Source organism: Theropithecus gelada, chromosome 1 (assembly GCF_003255815.1).
Source record: "Theropithecus gelada isolate Dixy chromosome 1, Tgel_1.0, whole genome shotgun sequence".
In the NCBI taxonomy this organism is placed as follows: Eukaryota; Metazoa; Chordata; class Mammalia; order Primates; family Cercopithecidae; genus Theropithecus; species Theropithecus gelada.
In genome coordinates this window covers 66545640-66569247 of record NC_037668.1, presented here as the reverse complement: position 1 = coordinate 66569247, position 23608 = coordinate 66545640, and the positions used below count along the sequence as shown (strand labels likewise).

Here is a 23608-nt window from a genome sequence, read left to right as displayed (position 1 = left end):
TTTCCTTTTTTTTTTTTTTTTTTTTTTTTTTTTTTTGAGACGGAGTCTGGCTCTGTCACCCGGGCTGGAGTGCAGTGGCCGGATCTCAGCTCACTGCAAGCTCCGCCTCCCAGGTTTACGCCATTCTCCTGCCTCAGCCTCCGGAGTAGCTGGGACTACAGGCGCCCGCCACCTCGCCCGGCTAGTTTTTTGTATTTTTTTTAGTAGAGGCGGGGTTTCACCGGGTTAGCCAGGATGGTCTCGATCTCTTGACCTCGTGATCCACCCGTCTCGGCCTCCCAAAGTGCTGGGATTACAGGCTTGAGCCACCGCGCCTGGCCCCAGAGAGGTAGTTATTACTCTGCATCTTAGAGTAATCGTAAAGAATCCCTTAAATAAACCCTTAAAGAATTACGTACTTGTCTGAGGGGAGCAGCATTTAAACATAGGTAATGACTTGGAAACCTGTAGTCTTTCCTAGAGGTCCAACAGTGCTGTGTTCCCCCAATACTGAAGAGTATCATAGGAGTACAGGAACAAACATCTATGCGGGGTACACCATGAATGGTGGAAATATCTCATAGAAGAAGACTGAGGATTTTCTGGACTGCTAGTTTAAGATTCTGATACCGTGTCTAAGATCCCAAGGAACCTGGTACTGGCTTTCTGGTGCACACTATATACCTAGACTTCAGATTCTCATCTGTGATCAGACTGTCATCCTTCGTGTGGCTCATGGCTCTCCTAGGAGTGGGTAGGATTTATTTACAAAAGGTAAAATGTCATACCTGAAAGCTGAGAAGCATGTGTCCTTTCTCTGTGTAGAATTCAGACTGTGATTTATGATGTTTTTGGAAATGGTAGTTTTAGGTCCTCGGAATACAGGAAATATAATTTTTTTCTTTTATCATCAACGTATTTATTAAACACCCATCTAAACATGTTACTGTATTAGGAAGGGCATATACACTTAGATATAGTGAGAAAAGCTAATACTTTAGTATATTGAGAAAAACTGATAAGAAATTTGTTTCAAAAGTTAAATTTAAGTATGAACATGGGAATATGAGTGTGTTCTTTTTTTTTCTTTTTTTTGAGATGGAGTCTTGCTCTGTCACCCAGGCTGGAGTGCAGTGGCCCAATCTTGGCTCACTGAAACCTCCGCCTCCCAGGTTCAAGCAATTCTCCTGTCTCAGCTTCCTGAGTAGCTGGAATTACAGGTGGCCGCCACCAAGCCCAGCTAATTTTTGTATTTTTTTTTTTTTTTTTAGTAGAGATGTGGTTTCACCATGCTGGCCAGGCTGGTCTCAAACTCCCGACCTCACGACCTCAGGCGATCTGGCTACCTTGGCCTCCCAAAGTGTTGGGATTACAGGCATGAGCCACCACGCCTGGCCCCTAATTTTTTATTTTTTTTTGAGACTGAGTTTCGCTTTTGTTGCCTAGGCTGGAGTGCAATGGCAAAATCTCGGCTCCCTGCAACCTCCACCACCTGGGTTCAAATGATTCTCCTGCCTCAGCCTCCTGAGTAGCTGGGATTATAAGCACCCACCACCATGCCTGGCTAATTTTTGTATTTTTAGTAGAGATAAGGTTTCTCCATGTTGGCTAGGCTGGTCTTGAACTTCTGACCTCAGGTGATCCACCCACCTCCGCCTCCCAAAGTGCTGGGATTACAGGCGTGAGCCACTGCGCTCGGCTAATTTTTGTAGTTTCAGTAGAGACAGTGTTTCACCATGTTGGCCAGGCTGGTCTCAAACTCCTGACCTCAAGTGATCCACCTGCCTCAGCCTCCCAAAGTGCTGGGATTACAGGTGTGAGCCACCATGCCTGGCCTTATGAGTATGTTCTTGGTTAAACAAAGATTCAAACAAGAAGTTAAAAGATAAAATCTCAGCCAGGTACAGTGGCTCATGCCTATTATCTCAGCACTTTGGGAGGCTAAGGTGGGAGGTCTGCTTGAGCCCAGGAGTTTGAGAACAGCCTGGGTAACATTCAATAACTCTATAAATTATAAAAATAAAAAATAGCCAGGTGTGGTGGTGCTTGCCTGTAGTTCTAGCTACTCTGGAGGCTGAAGTGGGAGGATTACTGGAACCCAGGAGTTCACTGGCACCCAGGAGTTCGAGGTTACAGTGAGCTAGATCATGCCACTGCCCTCCAGCCTGGGTGACAGAGTGAGACCCTGTCTTAAATAAACAAACAAAATCTCCTTTTACCTTCTCACTTCAAACCTGCTGTTTTTCCCTAGTGATGACTATCATCAGTGGTCACAACAGTATGGTATGTATCCTTGCAGACTTTTTTCTATGTAGGATAAGCAGAAAGGAAAATGGGTTTAAGTTAATGGCCAATTCATCCACTGTACTGAACTTCACTGAATCTGCTCTACACCCTCAAAGGGACAAATTCAAAGAACAAATTAGAGGTGTCCATGGTATCACTTCCCCTAAACATCATTTGCTTCTCAGATTTACCTCAACTAGGAAAAGTTTTTGTTAATCAATTGTAGCTAAATATATATATATATATGCATATATATTATATATATGTATATGTGTGTGTGTGTGTATGTGTATTTTTTTTCTTGAGACAGGGTCTTTCTCTGTCGCCCAGGCTGGAGTGCAGTGGCACCATCTCAGCTCACTGCAACCTCCGCCTCCCAGGTTCAAGCAATTCTCCTGCCTCAGCCTCCCAGGTAGCTGGGATTATAAGAATGCATCACCATGCCTGGCTAATTTTTGGTATTTTTAATAGAGACTGGGTTTCACCACGTTGGCCAGGCTGGTCTTGAACTCCTGACTTCAGGTGATCCGCCTGTCTCGGCCTCCCAATGTGCTAGGATTACAGATGTGAGCCACCACGCCCGGCCTCTCGTTAGATATTTTTGTAAAATGTAGGTTTTAGCAGGATAAATGTGATACATGTATTGTTCTATAACTTGCTTTACAACATGACCTAGGGACCTTTCTCTATTAGTTCATAGAGATCTTTATTCTCTCAATTGCTGAATGATATAGATGTACCATAGCGAACCATTCCTCTGTCGGACATGTAAATTGTTGCTGCTTTTGTATAATTACCAACAGTGCCATGTGAACATCCTAGCATGTGCGGTGTGTCTCTGAGTGTGTATGCTGAATGAATATTTCAAGTATCCAGAAGCAGAAAGGCTATGCTAATTTTGATAGATTTAAATTGCCTTTTAAATAGCTGTATCCATTTATATTCTTACCTACAGGATATGAGAGTAACAGTGCCTCCCTACCTTGCCAAAAGAAGGTATTATAAATCTTGAAAATTTTGCATTTTGATAGTTAAAAATAATATTTCACTTAAATGTGTATTTTCTAGTGAGGTTGAGCAATTTTCAAGTTTATTAATAATTTATGTGTTACACATATGTAATTCAGATAACACAATATAGAAACATGAATATATTGTGTGTCTATATATAAATATAAAAATATATTAAATATATTTATATAAAATATAGAAATATAAATATAAAATATAAAATATATAAATATATATATATATATATATGTGTCCCTGGTGAAATGTTTGTATTTAATCTGAGAAGTAGCTATTGTTGGCAAAGAAGCCCAGAGAAGAAATATCTATCTGTTACGCCCAACCTGCCAGATCACTAGCTCTGAAGAGATCTCTAATGACCTAAAATACAATGTAATTGTTAATAACAGAACATGGGAGAGAGAATCAGGATCTATCTATGAAATCGGACATGACCCATTTATTAAGGCAGATGACCAAGACGTTATTATCTAGTAAGAAAGACTTTTTTGGTTCTAGAAGCATGGTTTATTGCACAAAAAACAATGACATTTTATTGGGTTCCCCCAGTGGCAAAAATTACAGTACAAACAGCACACAAATATCTCCTGTCATTTTAAATTTGACATCTCTGAGTTATGGAGGAATCATTTACTCAGCTTAATTTGGGGCTCATGACTTTAGTCTTCTAGACTGCAGTGTGTTATCAGGACTATTATAAGCATTCTTATATCTGTGCTGTCCAATAAGGCAGCCATTAGGTAGCTGTAGCTCTTTACATTTTTATTAAAATTATTTGAAATTAAAAATTCAATCGCTCTGATACACAAACCATATTGCAAGTGTTCAATAGCTACATTTGGCTACTGGCTGCCTTATTGGCTAGCACAGATAGAATATTTCCATTGTTGCAGAAAGTTCTATTGGACGGTGCTGTTTTAGAAGCAAGGATAAGCAGAAAGGGAAATGGATTTTAGTTGATGGATGACTCACTCACTACATTGAACTGAACTGAATCTGCTCTATACCTGCAAAGGGACAAATTCAGAAAATAAATTGAAGATGGCCATGCTAAATATGGTTTGCTTCTCAGATTTACCTAAACTAAGAAAGGTTTGTGTTAATCTCTCTGTTTTAGCTTATTAAGAAAGAGTTGTTTCAAATGTTTTTATCTTTTTCTTTTGAATTCTATGGGACTGTATCTATGTATACTAGTTTTTATGTCATTTGCTAAGAAAGCTTTAATTTGTAGCTAAATAATACTGTTCCTTCTTTCAGGAAATACTATGTGTTGTCCTTTATGAAAAAAAAATCCTTTATTTCTTTTTATGATTATAAAAGTAAAATGCTCATAGTAAAAAATTGAAATGCATATAATTACAATATATTAAGTATATAATTTATAATCCCAACATCCAGAGCTAATCACAGTTAATATTTTCATGAAAATCCTTCTAGACTTTTTTGTATACATTTGTAAATGTAACTAAATTTATAATAATGGGGCCATATTATTTTATTTTATAACATCAATTTCACTGAAATGAAGTATCAAATGCCTTTTTATGTATGTTTAACATTTCTACTGGTTGCATAGTATCACACCGTGGATGTGGTCCATTATTTAACCAGTTTTTCTTGTATTGATAATTACTTAATGTTTTTAGCTTATGATTATTATAAACATGAATTACATCTTTGCTTACATTATTATTATTATTTATTAACCATAAATTAGACTTAATTTGCTTACTTTTTTTTTTTTTTTGAGACAGAGTCTCACTCTGTCGCCCAGGCTAGAATGCAGTGGCCAGATCTCGGCTCACTACAACCTTCGCCTCCCGGGTTCAAGTGATTCTCCTGCCTCAGCCTCCTGCGTAGCTGGGATTACAGGCATGCGCCACCATGCCTGGCTAATTTTTATATTTTTAGTAGAGATGGGGTTTCACCATGTTGGTCAGGCTGGTCTCGAACTCCTGACCTCGTGATCCGCCCGCCTCTGTCTCCCAAAGTGTTGGGATTACAGGTGTGAGCCACGACGCCTGGCCAACTTGCTTACGTTTTAAAGTGCTTTGGGTTGTTGGGTCAGAGTATGCTATTATTATTATTTTTTCGAGACAGAGTCTTGCTCTGTCGCCTAGGCTGGAGTGCAATGGTGTGATCTTGGTTCACTGCAACCTCTGCCTCTGGGTTCAAGTGATTCTCCTGCCTCAGCTTCCTGAGTAGCTGGGACTACAGGTGCCTGCCACCACGCCCGACTAATTTTTGTATTTTTAATAGAGAAAGGGTTTCAACCATGTTGGCCAGGCTGGTCTCAAACTCCTGACCTCAAGTGATACGTTGGCCTCGGCCTCCTAAAGTGATGGGATTACAGGCGTGAGCCACCTCGCCTGGCCAGAGTATGCTATTATTAACATAATAAAGTCAATGGAAAGTTTCTCTGTCTCAGGAATACAACTATATTTTAGAAGGTTGATGCTTTTGCAAATCATATTAACAGAACAATGGCTGAAGAAAGGAACTAAAGACTCTAGAACTAGTTATTTAAAAAGCCAAAGCTATCACTATTTGACATTCCTAAATTTAAATGATTAAACTTAAAACAGATGATCTCTTAATGTTTGTTTCTGGCAAATCTGAAGTTTGCTCACAGAGGAAAAATAATAGTTTAGTAAAAAATTTAAAGAACTGACTCTAGAGCCACAATGATTGGGTTTGAACGTCAGCTCCAGCTGTGTGACCTCAGGTAAATTAAGGTGTGCTTCTGTTTCCTCATCTGTAAGATGGGGGAAACAACATACTCACCACACAGGATTTTAGTGATGAACACATTTTGTATCTTAGTAGTTTGTTTGATTGTGTAACAGTTCCCTTTATATAAAGGGGACAGGAAAAATAGAAAATATTTATATTTTAAATGAAAAATAATGAAAACATTCACTTTTAAAAAATCTTTCTTTTGGGGTATATTTCCTCTGAGATAACCTGGGATACCAACCTTAATATGGAATCTACTAGCAAATAATCCAAGCAGCTAAATTATAACTTGCCCCACTGTTTCCTTCAAGAGAGCAGCTATATGTCTTCAATAGGTCAAATACTGCTACAGCGAAAAGTTTCCATAATACTACCACCATACCAGTGAACAATCTCTTTCAAGTAGTATCTATAATGAGATTCTGGTACCACAGGGCTGGGCACTGTGGCTCACACCTGTAATCCCAGCACTTTGGGAGGCCGAGGCGGGCAGATCACCTGAGGTCAGGAGTTCGAAACCAGCCTGACCAATATGGAGGAACCCCATCTCTACTAAAAATCCAAAATTAGCTGTGTGTGGTGGCGCATGTCTGTAATCCCAGCTACTCCACAGCCTGGCGCAGGCGAATCACTTGAACCTGGGAGGTGGAGGTTGCGGTGAGCAGAGATTGTGCCATTGCACTCCAGCCTGGGTGATAAGAGGGAAACTTTGTCTCAAAAAAAAAAAAAAAAAAGATTCTGGTACCATAAAATAGTTGAGAATTTTTGGAGTTCTTTTTTTTTTTTTTTTTTTTGAGACAGAGTTTCCGCTCTTGTCACCAAGGCTGGAGTGCAATGGCATGATCTCAGCTCACTGCAACCTTCACCTCCCAGGTTCAAGCAATTCTCCTGCCTCAGCCTCCTGAGTAGCTGGGGTTACAGATGCCTGCTACCACACCCAGCTAATTTTTTGTATTTTTGTAGGGACAGTGTTTCACCAGGTTGGCCAGGCTGGTCTCGAACTCCTGACCTCAGGTGATCCGCATCAGCCTCCCAAAGTGCTGGGATTACAGGTGTGAGCCACTGTGCCGGGCTTGAAGTTCATTTCAACATGATAAGAATTTACAAAATTTGGGCCGGGTGTGGTGGCTCACTTTGGGAGGCTGAGGCGGGTGGATCACTCAAGGTCAGGAGTTCGAGGCCAGCCTGACCAACATGGTGAAACCCCGTCTCTACTAACAACACAAAAATTAGCCGAGCGTGGTGGCGCTTGCCTGTAGTCTACTTGGGAGGCTGAGGCATAAGAATCACTTGAACCTGGGAAGTGGAGGTTGCGTGGGCCAATATCCTGCCACTGCACTCTAGTATGGGCAACAGAGTGAGACTGTCTCCCCCGCCAAAAAAAAAAAAAAAAAAAAGAAAAAAGTGTACTTTTTCATAGTAAAGTATAATACGTACTTTATTCATATTCATAAATATTACTGAGATGAATATCTGAAAATGTTCACCAACTGCCAGGAAGAAACCAGAATTTATTTCAAATTTATTCAATTTGTATTAAAAAAAACTAATCTAAATTCCTGTGAGAGCCAGATCTATTTCCTTTGGCTTCATTAAATGCTATATCTTACTGAATTCTCAAATGAAGCATATTCATTTTCCTGTGTGTATAAATGAGATTTAAAAATCACTGACTTTTTGGCTGGGCGCGGTGGCTCACGCCTGTAATCCTGGCACTTTGGGAGGCCGAGGCGGGTGGATCACGAGGTCAGGAGATCGAGATCATCCTGGCCAACATGGTGAAACCCCGTGTCTACTAAAACACAGAAAATGATCTGGGGGTGCTGGCAGGCGCCTGTAGTCCCAGCTACTCAAGAGGTTGAGGCAGGGGAATCGCTTGAACCCATGACACGGAGGCTGCAGTAAGCTGCGATCGCGCCACTGCACTCCAGCCTGGTGACAGAGCAAGACTCCGTCCCAAAAAAAAAGAAAGAAAGGAAAAAAAATTACTGACTTTTCAAGCCAATAATGGCATGTTGGGGGAAAAAAATTGACTTTGTTATAGCTTTTATATCAAATAATCTTAATAAATAAGGTTAAGGTCAAGTTAGTAGTTTTAGAAACCTTTCCAAAAGTTCTCAGTTGAAAAACAGTAACAGGCCGGGTGTGGTGGCTCACGCCTGTAATCCCAGCACTTTGGGAGGCCAGGGCAGGCAGGTCACCTGAGGCCAGGAGTTCCAGACCAGCCTGGCCAACATGGGGAAACACTGTCTGTACTAAAAATCCAAAATTAGCCGGGCATGGTGGCGCATGCCTGTAATCACAGCTACTCGGGAGGCTGAGGCAGGAGAATTGCTTGAACCCAGGAGGCGAAGGTTGTGGTGAGCTGAGATTGTGCCATTGCACTCCAGCCTGGGCAATAAGAGCGAAACTCTGTCTCAAAACAAACAAACAAACAAACCCCAACAACAACAATAATAAACTTCAGCTAAGTAAGATGACTCCTCTCTGATGAGAAATCCTACAATTATATTATTATTTTTTTAATTTAAATTTTTTTTTTAAGAGACAGGGTCTCTCTAATGTCGACCAGGTTGGTCTTGAACTCTTGGCCTCAAGCAATCCTCTCATCTCAGCCTGTGAAAATGCTAGGAGTATAGGCATGAGCCACCATGCCCAGCATACAATTTTATACATATATATGTGTGTGTATATGTGTGTGTGTGTGTACATATATATATATATATATATATATATTTTTTTTTTTTTTTTTTTTTGATATGGAGTCTTGCTCTTTTGCCCAGGCTGGGGTGCAGTGGCATAATCTCCACTCACTGCAACCTCTGCTTCCCAGGTTCAAGTGATTCTCCTGCCTCAGCCTCCCGAGTAGCTGGGATTACAGGCACCTGCCACCACACCTGGTTAATTTTTGTATTTTTAGTAGAGACGGGGTTTCACCATGTTGGCCAGGCTGGTCTCAAACCCTTGACCTCAGATGATCTGCCCACCCCGGCCTCCCAAAGTGCTGGGATTACAGGCATGAGCCAATGCACATGGCCTAAAATTATACTTTTTAAAAATTTTTTTGAGATGGAGTCTCACTCTGTCGCCCAGGCTGGAGTGCAGTGGCATGATCTCGGCTCACTGCAACCTCTGCCTTCCAGGTTCAAGTGATTCTCCTGCCTCAGCCTCCTGAGTAGCTGGGACTACAAGCGCCCGCCACCATGCCTAGCTAATTTTTGTATTTTTAGTAGAGGCGGGCTTTCAACATGTTGGCCAGGCTGGTCTTGAACTCCTGATCTCAAATGATCCACCCACCTCGGCCTCCCAAAGTGTTGGGATTATAGGTGTGAGCCACCCCGCCCAGCCTATATTCTTAATAGAGAATATATACACTCCTCCTCCAGGTATCATGTTTTTTCATTACATTGTGATGTCTAAATATAAGTGATTTTAAATTCCTGACAATTTAAACATATTATTGGTAACAGATTAACACTTTGGCCAGGTGTGGTGACCCACACCTGTAATCCCCACACTTTGGGAGGCCAAGGCAAGAGTATCACTTGAGTCTAGGAGTTTGAGACTAGCTGCAGCAATATAGTGAGACCCTGTCTCTACAAAAAATAAAAAAATTATCTGGGTGTAGTGGCACACACCTGTAGTCCCAGCTACTCAGGAGGCTGAGAGGGGAGATGATTGCTTGAGCCTGGGAGGTTGAGGCTGCAGTGAGTTGTGGCTGCAACACTGTACTCGAGCCTGGGCAACAGAGGGAGACTCTGTCTCAACAAACAAACAAATAAAAAACCCCACAGCTATCTAGGGAAAAAGTAAAGCAACCAGCATATAGAAGTGACATATTGTTATATTTTCACCATAGGTTTGCTTTAAGAAATAGTGCTCCCTTCAGAATGGAAGAATTTAACTGCTTCTTATTTGATGGGGATCAGAGCTAAGATGGCTGACTAAATAAACATGGGGGACTGGAATCTCCTTGGAGATACTCTGGAGGAAGTTCACATCCACTCCACCACGATTGGAAAGATCTGGCTCACCATCCTATTCATATTTCGAATGCTTGTTCTGGGTGTAGCAGCTGAAGATGTCTGGAATGATGAGCAGTCCGGCTTCGTCTGCAATACAGAACAACCAGGCTGCAGAAATGTATGCTACGACCAGGCCTTTCCTATCTCCCTCATTAGATACTGGGTTCTGCAGGTGATATTTGTGTCTTCACCATCCCTGGTCTACATGGGCCATGCATTGTACCGACTGAGAGTTCTAGAGGAAGAGAGGCAAAGGATGAAAGCTCAGTTAAGAGTAGAACTGGAGGGGGTAGAGTTTGAAATGCCTAGGGATCGGAGGAGATTGGAGCAAGAGCTTTGTCAGCTGGAGAAAAGGAAACTAAATAAAGCTCCACTCAGAGGAACCTTGCTTTGCACTTATGTGATACACATTTTCACTCGCTCTGTGGTTGAAGTTGGATTCATGATTGGACAGTACCTTTTATATGGATTTCACTTAGAGCCTCTATTTAAGTGTCATGGCCACCCGTGTCCAAATATAATCGACTGTTTTGTCTCAAGACCAACAGAAAAGACAATATTCCTATTATTTATGCAATCTATAGCCACTATTTCACTTTTCTTAAACATTCTAGAAATTTTCCACCTAGGTTTTAAAAAGATTAAAAGAGGGATTTGGGGAAAATACAAGTTGAAGAAGGAACATAATGAATTCCATGCAAACAAGGCAAAACAAAACGTAGCCAAATATCAGAGCACATCTGCAAATTCACTGAAGCGACTCCCTTCTGCCCCTGATTATAATCTGTTAGTGGAAAAGCAAACACACACTGCGGTGTACCCTAGTTTAAATTCATCTTCTGTATTCCAGCCAAATCCTGACAATCACAGTGTAAATGATGAGAAATGCATTTTGAATGAACAGGAAACTGTACTTTCTAATGAGATTTCCACACTTAGTACTAGCTGTACTCATTTTCAACACATCGGTTCAAATAATAACAAAGACACTCATAAAATATTTGGAAAAGAAGTTAATGGTAACCAGTTAAGGGAAAAAAGAGAAACTGAAGGCAAAGACCGCAAAAGGAACTACTACTCTAGAGGTCACCGTTCTATTCCAGGTGTTGCTATAGATGGAGAAAACAACATGAGGCAGTCACCCCAAACAGCTTTCTCCTTGCCAGCTAACTGCGATTGGAAACCGCGGTGGCTTAGAGCTACATGGGGTTCCTCTACAGAACATGAAAACCGGGGGTCACCTCCTAAAGGTAACCTCAAAGGCCAGTTCAGAAAGGGCATAGTCAGAACCTTTCCTCCTTCACAAGGAAAGTCTCAATCACTTGACATTCCAAACACAGCTGATTCTTTGGGAGGGCTGTCCTTTGCGCTAGGGTTGGTCAGAACCTGTAATAATCCTGTTTGTCCTCCAAATCACGTAGTGTCCCTAACGAACAATCTCATTGGTAGGCGGGTTCCCACAGATCTTCAGATCTAAATAGCGGTTGGCTTTAAGACATTGTATATATTATCAGAGAAGTAGCCTAGTGGTGGTGGGGCACGGACAAAATAGATATGGGCAGCTCTAAAGACCAGCTGTTAAGACTGACGGCAAACTCATTTCAGCAAGGGAAAAACAGCTCTAATTCTAGATTGTGAAAGAACACTTCTAAATCCAAAGACATAAGGTTGTCAAATCAGGATTTTTTTTTTTTTAATGATATTCTTTCGAATGTGTGTAACTGATTTTGGGAATATCACATGTTCAGAACTGGGGCTAAATGGTTTGATCAGGTTTTCTCTTTGAAGAGACCACAGCCTTAGGACACGGTTCTTCATCTACATAATTCCACCTTGGACACTGGGTTAATTTTGTTTGTCCCTGAAACACAATCACGTAGTTTCCTTCTAGACTGCATCCTGATATGTCTCGAGTATAATCACATGTTGCTACCTAGTAAATAAAATCTTAAAAAGATCCGTGGCTTTCTTTCACCAGTTCATAGCATCGTGATTCATTGCCCGGATTGGACTCGGCTCTACTCACTGGACATCTAACCTCTCCACTTAATTAACAGTACGCACCCTACAGGGGTGTTGTGAGGATTAAAATTTAAAATACCCGTGTTTTCTACAGTGCCTGGCGCACAGCGCCCAAAAGCTATTGCAAGCTCGTTACTGCTCATCCTCCAGAAGCCCACATCAAGTCAGCCACGACTCAAGGAGACTCCAAAGATAAAAGCTGGAACCAAAATACATGATTCTAAACACCCTCCTCAGCTACTGCAAAGTCGTGAGCACCTTCTCAGGAAGAGAGCCAAAAAGTCCAGCACCTATGGGTCACCACAGTTTCCGAGGTCCCAGATGAGAAAAATGAGCTCGCTACCACCGTGCGGCGATCCTTCCTCTCGCAATAGTCCCAGTGCTCCCGGGCCCTGACTCCGGACGCCAGTACAGAGTTAGCAAAATCTCACCTCTTGCAAAGAAAACGAATCGCTACGGGGACCGGAAGAGGAAGAGGTGCGGCTCCAACAGCCAGAGGGGCGGGCATACGCAGCCTCCCTCGGCTCAGCCTGCAACGCGGGATGCAGAGCGTCCTGGTCGCCATGAAAACAGGCCACACCCCGGCGATCCCTGCCCGTGGTTCGCAAGTGCGCAGGCGCGCGCCCCCTTCCGCGCATGAGCAGTTCTGCTCCCAACCCGCCAGTCGCGGTCTCCGGCGCCAGCTACGCCGCTGCCGCTGTCACTATGGCCCATTACAAAGTGAGGGGGGCGCGGCGTGGCTGGGGGCATGCGGGCGGTAGCAAGCCGTTGGTCGGCTCTGGGTGGGAGTGGGGTCGCGCGCGCAGGTTTGGGCGGGAGGGCCCCGAGGTAGCGAGGCGGAGGCGGGGTTGCCAGACTCCCAGCACCTTCTTCCTGCTCGGCTCCCGGGCTCTGGCCACTGACCCCCGGTGTCTCTTCAGGCCGCCGACTCGAAGCGTGAGCAGTTCCGGAGGTACTTGGAGAAGTCGGGGGTGCTGGACACGCTGACCAAGGGTGAGCCTGGGCTAGGAGAGGGTACCTCGTGCCCTCGTCGTGCTCCCCGGCGCTGCCCCTTTCCCCAGCGGGCCGTAGCGTGGGGAAGGAGGGGAAACAGATGGGGCCCGTCCGGGGTCCAGCGAGGTGGGCCTCGGGGTTCGGTAGGGACCTGGCTGCTGGAGGCCGCCCGGGTGAGGTAGCCTAGCTACGCTACCCTTCTCTGCACTGGGAGTGAAACTCTTGCAGCTGTTGCAAAGTCTCTTCAACTTCCGTTGCTTTGCCTCGAGCAGCCGCAGTGGACATGTTTGCCAAAGACCTTCAGATCCCAATTCCTCCCACCTTACGGTTTTTGTGGAGTCCTCAGAATCTTGTTAAGAAACAGTTTCCCTCCAACAAAGAGCAACTGGAAAAATGACCGAATTTCAAAGTGGGCTATGAAGTAGTTGAGTGAGCCTAATCCCCGAAGTAGGAGATGCATGGCCAATTTGGCTGTGGCTTTTCAGCCCCCATTCCTTAGTCTGTGTCAATTTTTATTTTGTGTATATTTCATAGTTAAAGTAGAATTACAGTTTAAAGAGCTCGAGGGCATATCAAGATGGTTACATTGTTTTCACTTTTTAAAATGAAAACTTACTGTTAACGCTGTATCTCTTCATTCGTGGCTTCGAGATCTAAGTAAGTAGATGAGTAAAGTGTCGGAAACAGGAGGATTCCAAGGGGGGTAGGGTACAGTTTACTTTATTAGCTTAACAGTAATTTAAATGCCTGCTATGTCACTTAACTCACTGGGATTTTCAAGGGTGTAGAATGGAATTGTTGGCAGGGATCAGGACTTGGGTCAAACTAGGAAGTTTGGGAAGTGTGGGACATAAGTAGGTAACTGCTCTTTGGACAGAAGCAAAGTTCAGAGGAAAATTCTAGGAGCATAACTCCTGGGTCTTAGCAGAAAGCAGGCGAGTAATTTTGAATTGTTACCTATTTGGGGTTCAGATAATAGTTTACCTCTTTGCAAATAAACTTCAGCACATATTAAGGGACTACTCTGAAAGTACTGTGCTATGTTGTCTCTGGAAGTGTCACAGATGCTTTGAATGTCATTCCCTCTAAAAACTCCATAAATTCATTTCTTTCATTTAATCATTTTACTCAGGCATCTGTTCTGCACACTGGAGATAAGCAGAGGAGGATAAAAGTCTCGGCTCTCATAAGCTTATGTCCTAGTTGAGGGAGACAAATACATAAATACCTAGTGTCAGCTAGAGGTAAGTGTTTCAGATAAAAATACAGCGAAGTTAGGGATAAAGAGTAACAGGTGAGGCCAGGCACGTGGCTCATGCCTGTAGTCTTAGCACTTTGGGAGGCTTGAGGTGGGTGGAGTGCTAGAGCCCAGGAGTTCAAGAGCAGTCTGGGCAACATGGCAAAACTCCCGTCTCTTAAAAGAAAAAATTGCTGGGCATGGTGTGTGCCTGTAATTTAGCTACTCTGGAGGCTGAGGTGAGAGAATCACTTGAACCCAAGAGGTCAAGGGTCCAGTGAGTTGTGATTGTGCCCCTGGGCAACACTGACACTCTTTCTCAAAAAAAACAAGTGACAGGTGGGATGTGTGTGTCATTTTATATAGGGTGGTGGGGGGAAGGCCTTTCTTAAGTACTTTTGAGCAGAAACCTGAAAGAAACAATATCTGTCAAGAGTTTCAGGAAGTATAAGGAGGCCAGAGTGGTTGGATGGAGCAAGTGAAAGATTGAATGGTAAAAGGCAGAAAAATGACAGTTGTAGGAGGTAACTGACTACACAGAAGATGTTGCCCAAGCTGGAGTGCAGCGGCATGATCTCAGCTGACTGCAACCTCCACCTCCGGGTTCAAGCGATTGTCCTGCCTCAGCCTCCCAAGTAGCTGGGACTACAGGCATGCGCCACCATGCTCAGCTAATTTTTTGTATTTTTAGTAGAGACGAGGTTTCACCAGGTGGGCCAGGCTGGTCTTGAACTCCTTACCTCAGGTGATCCGCTCGCCTCAGCCCCTCAAAGTACTGGGATTACAAGTGTGAGCCACCGCGCCTGGCCGCCACTAGAATTTAACCTTTTAATCTCCTTAGATTTCCAGGCTCCTAAATAACATCAGCCAACACAGTATTGACGTGATTTATTAAAAATTTGATTTTCAGCTTCAAACACAGGTGCTTTACACAATTCTATTTGTTTTTACTTTTTATTTTTTTTGAGACACAGTCTCACTCTGTCACCTAGGAATGCCTGGCCTCAAGTGATCCTCCTGTCTTAGCTTCCCCAAGTGTTGATGTTATAGGCATGACCCACTGTGCCCAGCCTCACAAATTTAATTTACATATATGTATATTTTTTGGAGACAAGGTCTCTGTCGCCCAGACTGGAGTGCAGTGGTGCAGTCACGTCTCACTGCAGTCTTAATCTCCCAGGTTCAAGCAGTTCTTCCACCTCAGACACCCAAGTAGCTAGGACTACAGGCATGCACCACCATGCCCAGCTAATTTTTAATTTTTTTTTTTTTTGAGACGGAGTCTCGCTCTGTCACCCAGGCCGGAGTGCAGTGGTTCTGTCTCGGCTCACTGCAAGCTCCGCCTCCCGGGTTCATGCCATTCTCCTGCCTCAACCTCCCAAGTAGCTGGGACTACAGGTGCCCGCCACCACGCCCAGCTAATTTTTTGTATATTTAGTAGAGACAGGGTTTCACCATGTTAGCCAGGATGGTCTTGATCTCTTGACCTCATGATCCGCCTGCCTAGGCCTCCCAAAGTGCTGGGATTACAGGCGTGAGCCACCATGCTCGACCAATTTTTTTTTTTTTTTTTTTTTGGTAGAGTCAGGGTGTTGCCCAGGTTGATCTCAAAAACTCCTAGGCTCAAGCAATCCTCCTGCCTTGGCCTCTCAAAGTGCTGGAATTTCAGGCATAAGCCACTGTGTCTGGCCTAAATGTTTTACAGCTTATTTCCAAGATGATTTGAAATAGTTTATAACATTAAAACACTATGAAAGGATGGCTAAAGATAAAGATGATAAATCATTTGGAAGCTGAAGCATTTTAGCTATTTTGAGCAGTATATCAACCTCTAAAAATCCTGGCTGCGAAGGCAAAAAGGGGTGCACAATTGGGAATAGAGTTCTTGTCTGATTAGAAGGAAGTGCATTTCATTTATAGAAAAACACAGGAAACTTAGTATTTACAGTATCTTCTGCAATGATCAACCTTGTAAATACCACTGACAGAAATTAGAAGCCGAAAGAAATGAGGTGGGGGAATAAGAGGAGAGAGAAGAGTATTAATATTCGTGTCTTATAAAATTAGGATTTGGCTGGGTGCGGTGGCTCATGCCTGTAATTCCAGAACTTTGGGAGGCTGAGGAGGGCGGATCACCTGAGGTCAGGAGTTTGAGACTAGCCTGACCAACATGGAGAAACCCCATCTCTACTAAAAATACAAAATTAGCCAGGCATGGTGGTGCATGCCTGTAATCCCAGCTACTAGAGAGGCTGAGGCAGGAGAATCGCTTGAACCTGGGAGGCGGAGGTTGTGGTGAGCGGAGATTGCATGCCTTTGCACTCCAGCCAGGGCAACAAGAGCGAAACTCCGTCTCAAAAACAAACAAAAACAACGAATTTCTCAAAAAATAGTGCTGTTAAGTGTATTTAGATGAAGAGTAACTATCACAACTCAATGTAAATTGTTAAAAATAGTTGCCCATTTGATTTTTTCATACTGTATATTATTTTGGTAAGTTATTAAAACTCTAAAAAGAAGTACGTAAGTTGGTTTACAACAGGACTTAACTTGGGGTCTAGATATCTATCACTGTTTTTTTTTCTTTTAGACACAGTCTTGCTCTGTTGCCCAGGCTGTAGTGCAGTGGCATGATCTCAGCTCACTGTAAGCTCCACCTCCCAGGTTCACGCCATTTTCCTGCCTCAGCCTCCCGAGTAGCTGGGACTACAGCTGCTGGCCACCATGCCCAGCTAATTTTTTGTATTTTTAGTAGAGACGGGGTTTCACTGTGTTAGCCAGGATGGTCTTGATCTCCTGACCAGGTGATTTGCCCGCCTCGGTCTCCCAAAGTGATGGGATTACAGGCGTGAGCCACTGTGCCCAGCCACATTTTTTTGTGTGTGGTTACTTTTTTTGCTTTTATTAAATTTTTCAAAGGGTTCCATGCACAAAAAGGCCAACCACTAATTTAGAGTTTTTTTATCGAAGTAGTAAATTCTAGGAAGAATTTGTTCCATAGATGAAGAGCAAGGCAGTGCTCATATGAGTGATTAGATATGAAACTACTCAAGTATATCTTATTTTAATGTTGATTTGAGCATGTTGACTACAGGTAAAATTTTTGGATAGTGGTTATTTAGCAAAACAAACTTCACTTTTAAGACCATGTTTGAATTCAGAGCGTCTTCCAGTAATTACCATAGTCCTGTTGATTCTTTCCTAAATTCTCGAATTTCTTTCTTCTCACTGTTCTATCACTCCCATCACTCTACTGCAGGTTGCTGTCTTTTTAAACTGGATTACCACATCAGCCTTTTAACTGTTCTTCCTGTCTTTATCCTCATCCCACTCCAGCTGGTTCACATAGCAGTTAAGAGTGGATCCTGTCACTCCCTTCCTTAAAACTGTTTAATTATATGCCAACCAAATTTGCATGACCCTCCATAATGTGGCCATGACCACCTTTCCAGCTTCCTTTCCTGCCAAATTACATCTCCAGCCATACTTGAATTTTCAGTTCCTCAATACATTGTTTTCTTGCTCCTGGGCCTTCCCATTTTAAAACACTCATCCCCTAGGTATCAGGTCTTTGCCTTCCTTTAGGAATCCTTCCCTGATGTCCTAGGCTTGCTTAGGTGTTCTTCCAGTGTGCTATTGTAACCCATTATCCAGTATTACTGCTTGATACCCTCTGTCTAGTTCCTTGCATATCTTTTACGCTTGACTGTAAATTTGTTGAGAACAGGGACCTTGTCTGTCTTGTTCAGCATTGTATAGTCTTTGCAACGTGCTCAGCACATAGTTGGCACCTAATACTTACTGGGTAATGGAATATAATTTCAGCCATTCAAATTGAATACGTCAATTGTTGCTTTTTCTGCTTTTTGATTTGCAGTGTTGGTAGCCTTATATGAAGAACCAGAGAAACCTAACAGTGCTTTGGAGTATCCTTTCATCTTTCAAGTCAGAAAAAGGCTTTATTTTGAAACTGTTATTTTTTTTAGATAGATAATAACCTTTAAAATACTTCTGAATATTGAGAAAGTTACTTTTTTTTTTTTTTTTTTGAGACGGAGTCTTGCACTGTTGCCTGGTGGGGAGTGCAGTGGTGTGATCTTGGCTCACTGCAACCTCCGCCTCCCGGCTTCAAGTGATTCTCCTGCCTCAGCCTCCCAAGTAGCTGGGATTACAGGTACCCGCCACCACGCCCAGCTAATTTTTCATATTTTTAGTAGAGACAGCGTTTCACTATGTTGGTCAGGCTAGTCTCAAACTCCTGACCTCGTGATCTGCCCACCTTGGCCTCCTAAAGTGCTGGGATTACAGGTGTGAGCCACCATGCCCGGCCGAGAAAGTTACTTTCACTTGAGTTTTTGGATGGTGATCTCTGGGTAGATATTGGTGGTAAAGTGGGTGACTCTGGTCAGGGGTATTGATACTACTCTGTGCTATTTCATTAGTTTCATTCATGTCTAATAAGTAAGTTCTTAACATTGATAATAGTTTTTTAAAGCATCACTTAGGAGCTGCTACCCCAGAGAATCCAGAAATAGAGCTGCTTCGCCTAGAACTGGCTGAAATGAAAGAGAAATATGAAGCTATTGTAGAAGAAAATAAAAAACTGAAAGCAAAGGTAAATTTTTAAAAATAAGTCATGTGAAGATAATTTTACCTGTAATAATTATATGATGAAAACCTCACTAAAATGGACAGGAGGGGAGGAAGGTGGGTGAATATCAATTTGAATTAATTGCAAAGGCCAAAGTTACGCTCTGTCTAGAAGACCACAAGACAGGCTGGGCGTAGTGGCTCATGCCTGTAATTCCAGCACTTTGGGAGGCCAAGGTGGGCAGATCATGAGGTCAAGAGTTCGAGACCAGCCTAGCCAACATGGTGAAACCCTGTCTCTACTAAGAATACAAAAATTAGCCAGGCATGGTGGCATGTGCCTGTAATCCCAGCTACTCTGGAGGCTGAGGCAGGAGAATCACTTGAACCTGGGAGGTGTAAGTTCCAGTGAGCCGAGATTGGGCCACTGCATTCCAGCCTGGGTGACAGAACAAGACTTCATCTCGCGGAGGGGGAAAGAAAAGAAAAAAAGAAAACCACAAGACATACTGGAAATAGGACAAGCAAAGAAGCAAAGTGTGGTCAAAAAGAGATCTGGCCAGGTGTGGTGGCTCACGCCTATAATCCCAGCACTTTAGGAGGCCGAGGTGGGCAGATCACCTGAGGTCAGGTGTTCGAGATCAGCCTGGCCAACATGGAGACACCCTGTCTCTACTGAAAATACAAAATTAGCCGGGCTTGGTGGTGCATGCCTATAATCCCAGCTACTTGGGAGGCTGAGGTGGGAGAATTGCTTGAACCCGGGAGGTGGAAGTTGCAGTGAGCCAAGACCGTGCCACTGCACTCCAGCCTAGGCAACAAGAATGAAACTCCAAAAAAGGTTCTTAGGAACCTGCATCAATCAACAAAAGGATGAGAATATTGGTTAACGCTCTTTGTAAGTAAATGGTCAGTTCTGAAGTTCTTAAGCAGTTGATTTTAAGTAGGCCAATATGGGGCCACTGCTTTGTAAATGGTACCTCTTAGAATGTGTACAGTTCATAGTCTGCAAGGCCATATGTGGTGGCCCTCTGTAAATTTGTTAGGAGTTAATTTTATCTAGTGCTAAAGTTTTTTCTTTCTTTTTTTGAGACAGGGTCTCTATTACCCAGGCTGGTGTGCAGTGGTGCAGTCATGTCTCACTGCAGCCTTGACTTCCCAGGCTCAAGCAATCCCCCGACTTCTGCCTCCTGAGTAGCTGGGACTGCAGGCATTTGCCACCATGCTCGGCTAATTTTTAAATTTTTTTAGAAATGGGGTCCCGCTATGTTGCCCAGGTTGGTCTCAAACTCATGGGCTCAAACGTTCCTCCTAGCTTGGCCTCCCAAAGTGTTGGGATTATAGACATGAGCCACCGCACCCAGCCAGTTTTTTCTTTTTTCAAAGTCCTGTGAGAATTTTCATGAACTTCAAGTTAATCAACTCTTAAGTCTTTGAGGTCTTAACACGTTCTTAATCACATAATGTATTTTACCTTACTCTGAGTATTTCTCATAATTTATCTTCTCAACAACTTTGTGAGATAAGTGAAACAAGTACACAAGCCACTTTGTAGGCAAGGAAACGAAAGCACAGTGAAGTCTAATAAGCTTCTCAACTCCAACAGGTAGTTGGCAGAAGCCTAATGTTAGCCTGGTGTTCTTGCAAGGAACCACACTTAGCATAAAATAAAATGCATTTATTTTAAATTATCCAAGGTTCCACAATGTGTAATGCTAGTTAACTCTTTGGAACCTTTTAACTCAAAGACATTAGTAGTTGTTTATTGGCTAAGTTAAGACATGTCACATAACTCTTTATTTACTTTTCCGTGGGTATTTTCAGTAAACTTTTGGTGGAGAGGAAGAAAGTTCCTTATAAGCAAGTGAATCTTTGGGAAGATACAGTTTATTGCATATCAAGTATTTGAACAGTACAGTCATGATCTGGAATGAAATTTTAGTTTCAAAGCAATTTTAAAGGTTTATGTGAAAAGGGCTTTCATTAGATTCGATTGTATTAAATCTTAAATCACTGAAGGATTTAAAATGGATAGTTATAGAAACTGATATAAATACCATTTACTGGCTTGATAACTAGTTGCATATAATAGTTACCTTGTTTTTCTATTTTTTACCCAATTTAGAATGAAATTCACCTAAATTCCTCTGTCTTTGCCCCATAGCTTGCTCAGTATGAACCACCTCAGGAGGAGAAGCGTGCTGAATAGGATTCTTCTCAGTTGAAAAGACAATGAAAAATGGTTTTGTATGACTTGAATAGTTTGTATAGTATATAATCTTTTCTGAACAGATGCTATAGAACTCTTTTAATATGTTTAATTCACCTATCACACCCTGTTAAAAACACATAGAATCATCAATAAAAACTCAATATAACTTCCTTTGGGTCTTAAAGCAGGAGAATCCAAAGTAAATCCTGAAAAAAACCTAAACACAGCCATCTAACTCATTACCTTAAAAGACATTCTGTTTATTAGTCTGATTAGGAATGATGGCACTGGTTGTATTTTAGCCAAGACAGTTTAGCATGGAGCTATTCCTTGGTGTAATTCAGGATATAAACACAGGTACAGTCATTCTTTGAAGGTGACACTGTTGTGTATATTCCCTATAGGCAGCTGGAGAGATCTGTGTGACACAAGATGCTTTTGTACAGGTTCCCATGAATCTTTTGCTCTTGTTTGTGTAACATGGAACAAATAACTTCTTTGCCACCACTTTGCCTTAGATAACTGTGTGTGTGTGCCAGTTTGAACTCTGACACCACATTTTCCTTCTATGCAATCATGCCTTGTCTGATAATCTTGCATTGCTTTGCTCTAAGCTTTAGTGGGTCCTAGTTGCACACTGGCCTTTCTGTGCTGTTTTTCAATTTGCCTAATAATAGCAGTTACCGTTACCCTTATTGTAATTTATGTAACTTTAAACAGGATCACACTGTACCCCCTGCCTGCCTTATTTGCTTACTGAGCACAGGACAGAGGCAATATACAACTCTGGGTTCACACACAAGCTGAGATGAGAAGAGGAATGAGCCATATATTGTGGAAAATCATAGTTTGTAGGTATAATTATATAGTGCTTTTGTCCCTCAAAGTATTTTTCTAGTCTTGAATTCATTTTATCTTCATTATATAATCCCTGTGAAGTAGGTGGGACAAGTATGAGGGGAAGAGGGGTGCTGAATTTTTAGGCCAAAGACTGATATTAATACAAATCACTCACTAACTGTAGAGCCTTGGGCATATCAGTGAACTGCTCTAAGATTTACTGTCTTCATCTGTTTAATGAGTAGAATATCCGTGATGCCTACCTCACAGGGTTGTTGTGAGGGTCAAATGAGAATGTATGTGAAAGATTTGTAAATGGTAAAGCACTATATTCTTGTTTGTTAGTCCTTTTTCCTTTCTTTGGGTAGACCTACAGTCAGATGTTTTGTTTTATTGATCACTTATTTTCCTTACTGATAGACTGTCATTTTATAGACATATTCCTATTTCATATATTCTCTCTCTCTTGTTAGAGAACCTTTCTTTGTTTTTGGTCAAAACACATAGAAAACAAAATGATCCAATGAAAACTGGTTTAACTAGCAAAAGCCTTGGCACCTGTTGGAGACTATGGCCAAGCCAATTATAAGGGCATTTAAATCAGCCCTGTTAGTAGGAATGTGGCTATGGCTGGTGCCTCTTCAAGTCACAAGTTTGTTTTTGGAGTGGGCCCAGAAGATCATTCGCTTGAATAGATTTCTCTTTTACCAATTTGAGTACCTCCTACATGGGCAGCAGTGGACTAAGTGCTGGGTGTGATAAAGAGGAATGACTTAATTATGAGACTATATAATCAAATACAGTGTGGGTTAGGACCTGTGACAGACCATTATAATAAAGCATGGCTCCATGAGGGTTTTGGAAGAGAGGGAGACTTGGCTTCTTTAGTTGGTGTGACAGTTTTTTGGTAGATACAGGTTGAAATTTTTTTGTGGCAGCCAATCCTCATGTGCTTTTTACTCATTGGGTTCGTATTAATATTTGTCAGTAAGCCAGGTGACCGTGACTGTCTTTGGTACTATCCTTTTTGAACAGAAAGGCAACATGTGGGTTCAATAATCACACTTTTAGGTGAAACTGACTTGCTTAAACTGCTGTAACAGTCAGTGCTATTTAAGAATTCAGGATCAGCCTAGACTCTAGAGGTCCTCTTCAACATTTCTGTCAAGGATTTGGATGAAGACAATATACAACAAGATGCTCGATGGAAGAGAGAATGGATCCCACCAGTTAAGCTCCTGTTATGCTTCTGTTGCTTTGTCTATAAAATATCAACTTCACATCTTGCCTACCTCACAAGGTGGTTGTAAGAATCAAATTAAATATAACGGATGTAAAAGTGCCTTGCAAACTGTAAAGGATTACATACAGACCAGATGGTAGTGCCAAATCTGTGACACAAATTGGAAAGTCTGGTTGGAAGACTATATTGAAACAAGCTTTAAAATGATTAACCACGTGGAATACCCAAACTGCTGGGCCTAAACCAAAAAGTTGAAGTATCAAGTCTTAACGTTTAGGTTCAGAAATGCAGCTATAGACATTTAGGCACTAGGATTGCTGACAAAGTGTTAGTTCCAGTGATTATCAATGTGAACCACTCTATGGATCCTTAAAAAAAAAAAATTCCATTCTGGAAAGTACAAATAGAAATATTGT

The 23608-nt window shown here is 42.3% G+C and overlaps 2 protein-coding genes across 2 annotated transcripts; both read left to right on the top strand.

Annotated features, from left to right (window-relative positions):
* Positions 1-3790: 3790 nt before the first annotated feature.
* Positions 3791-12014, top strand: GJA9 (gap junction protein alpha 9). The gene is made up of 2 exons (XM_025382143.1): positions 3791-4386; positions 9890-12014. The coding sequence occupies exon 2, from the start codon at positions 9985-9987 to the stop codon at positions 11530-11532; it is 1548 nt and encodes a 515-aa protein (XP_025237928.1). The 5' UTR covers positions 3791-4386; positions 9890-9984; the 3' UTR covers positions 11533-12014.
* Positions 12015-12697: 683 nt separating this feature from the next.
* On the top strand, positions 12698-23291 carry MYCBP (MYC binding protein). Its single transcript, XM_025382214.1, has 5 exons — positions 12698-12797; positions 12998-13070; positions 18185-18233; positions 18793-18922; positions 21062-23291. The coding sequence occupies exons 1-5, from the start codon at positions 12714-12716 to the stop codon at positions 21104-21106; spliced, it is 381 nt and encodes a 126-aa protein (XP_025237999.1). The 5' UTR covers positions 12698-12713; the 3' UTR covers positions 21107-23291.
* The last annotated feature ends 317 nt before the right edge of the window (positions 23292-23608 follow it).

Bases quoted from the DNA above. Each gene is read 5' to 3' on its own strand.
- GJA9 (XM_025382143.1), top strand. From the start codon at position 9,985: ATGGGGGACTGGAATCTCCTTGGAGATACTCTGGAGGAAGTTCACATC.
- MYCBP (XM_025382214.1), top strand. From the start codon at position 12,714: ATGAGCAGTTCTGCTCCCAACCCGCCAGTCGCGGTCTCCGGCGCCAGC. The intron at 18,234-18,792 runs GTATCCTTTCAT...CATTGATAATAG, and splicing joins AAACCTAACAGTGCTTTGGA to TTTTTTAAAGCATCACTTAG. The intron at 18,923-21,061 runs GTAAATTTTTAA...TTTGCCCCATAG, and splicing joins ATAAAAAACTGAAAGCAAAG to CTTGCTCAGTATGAACCACC.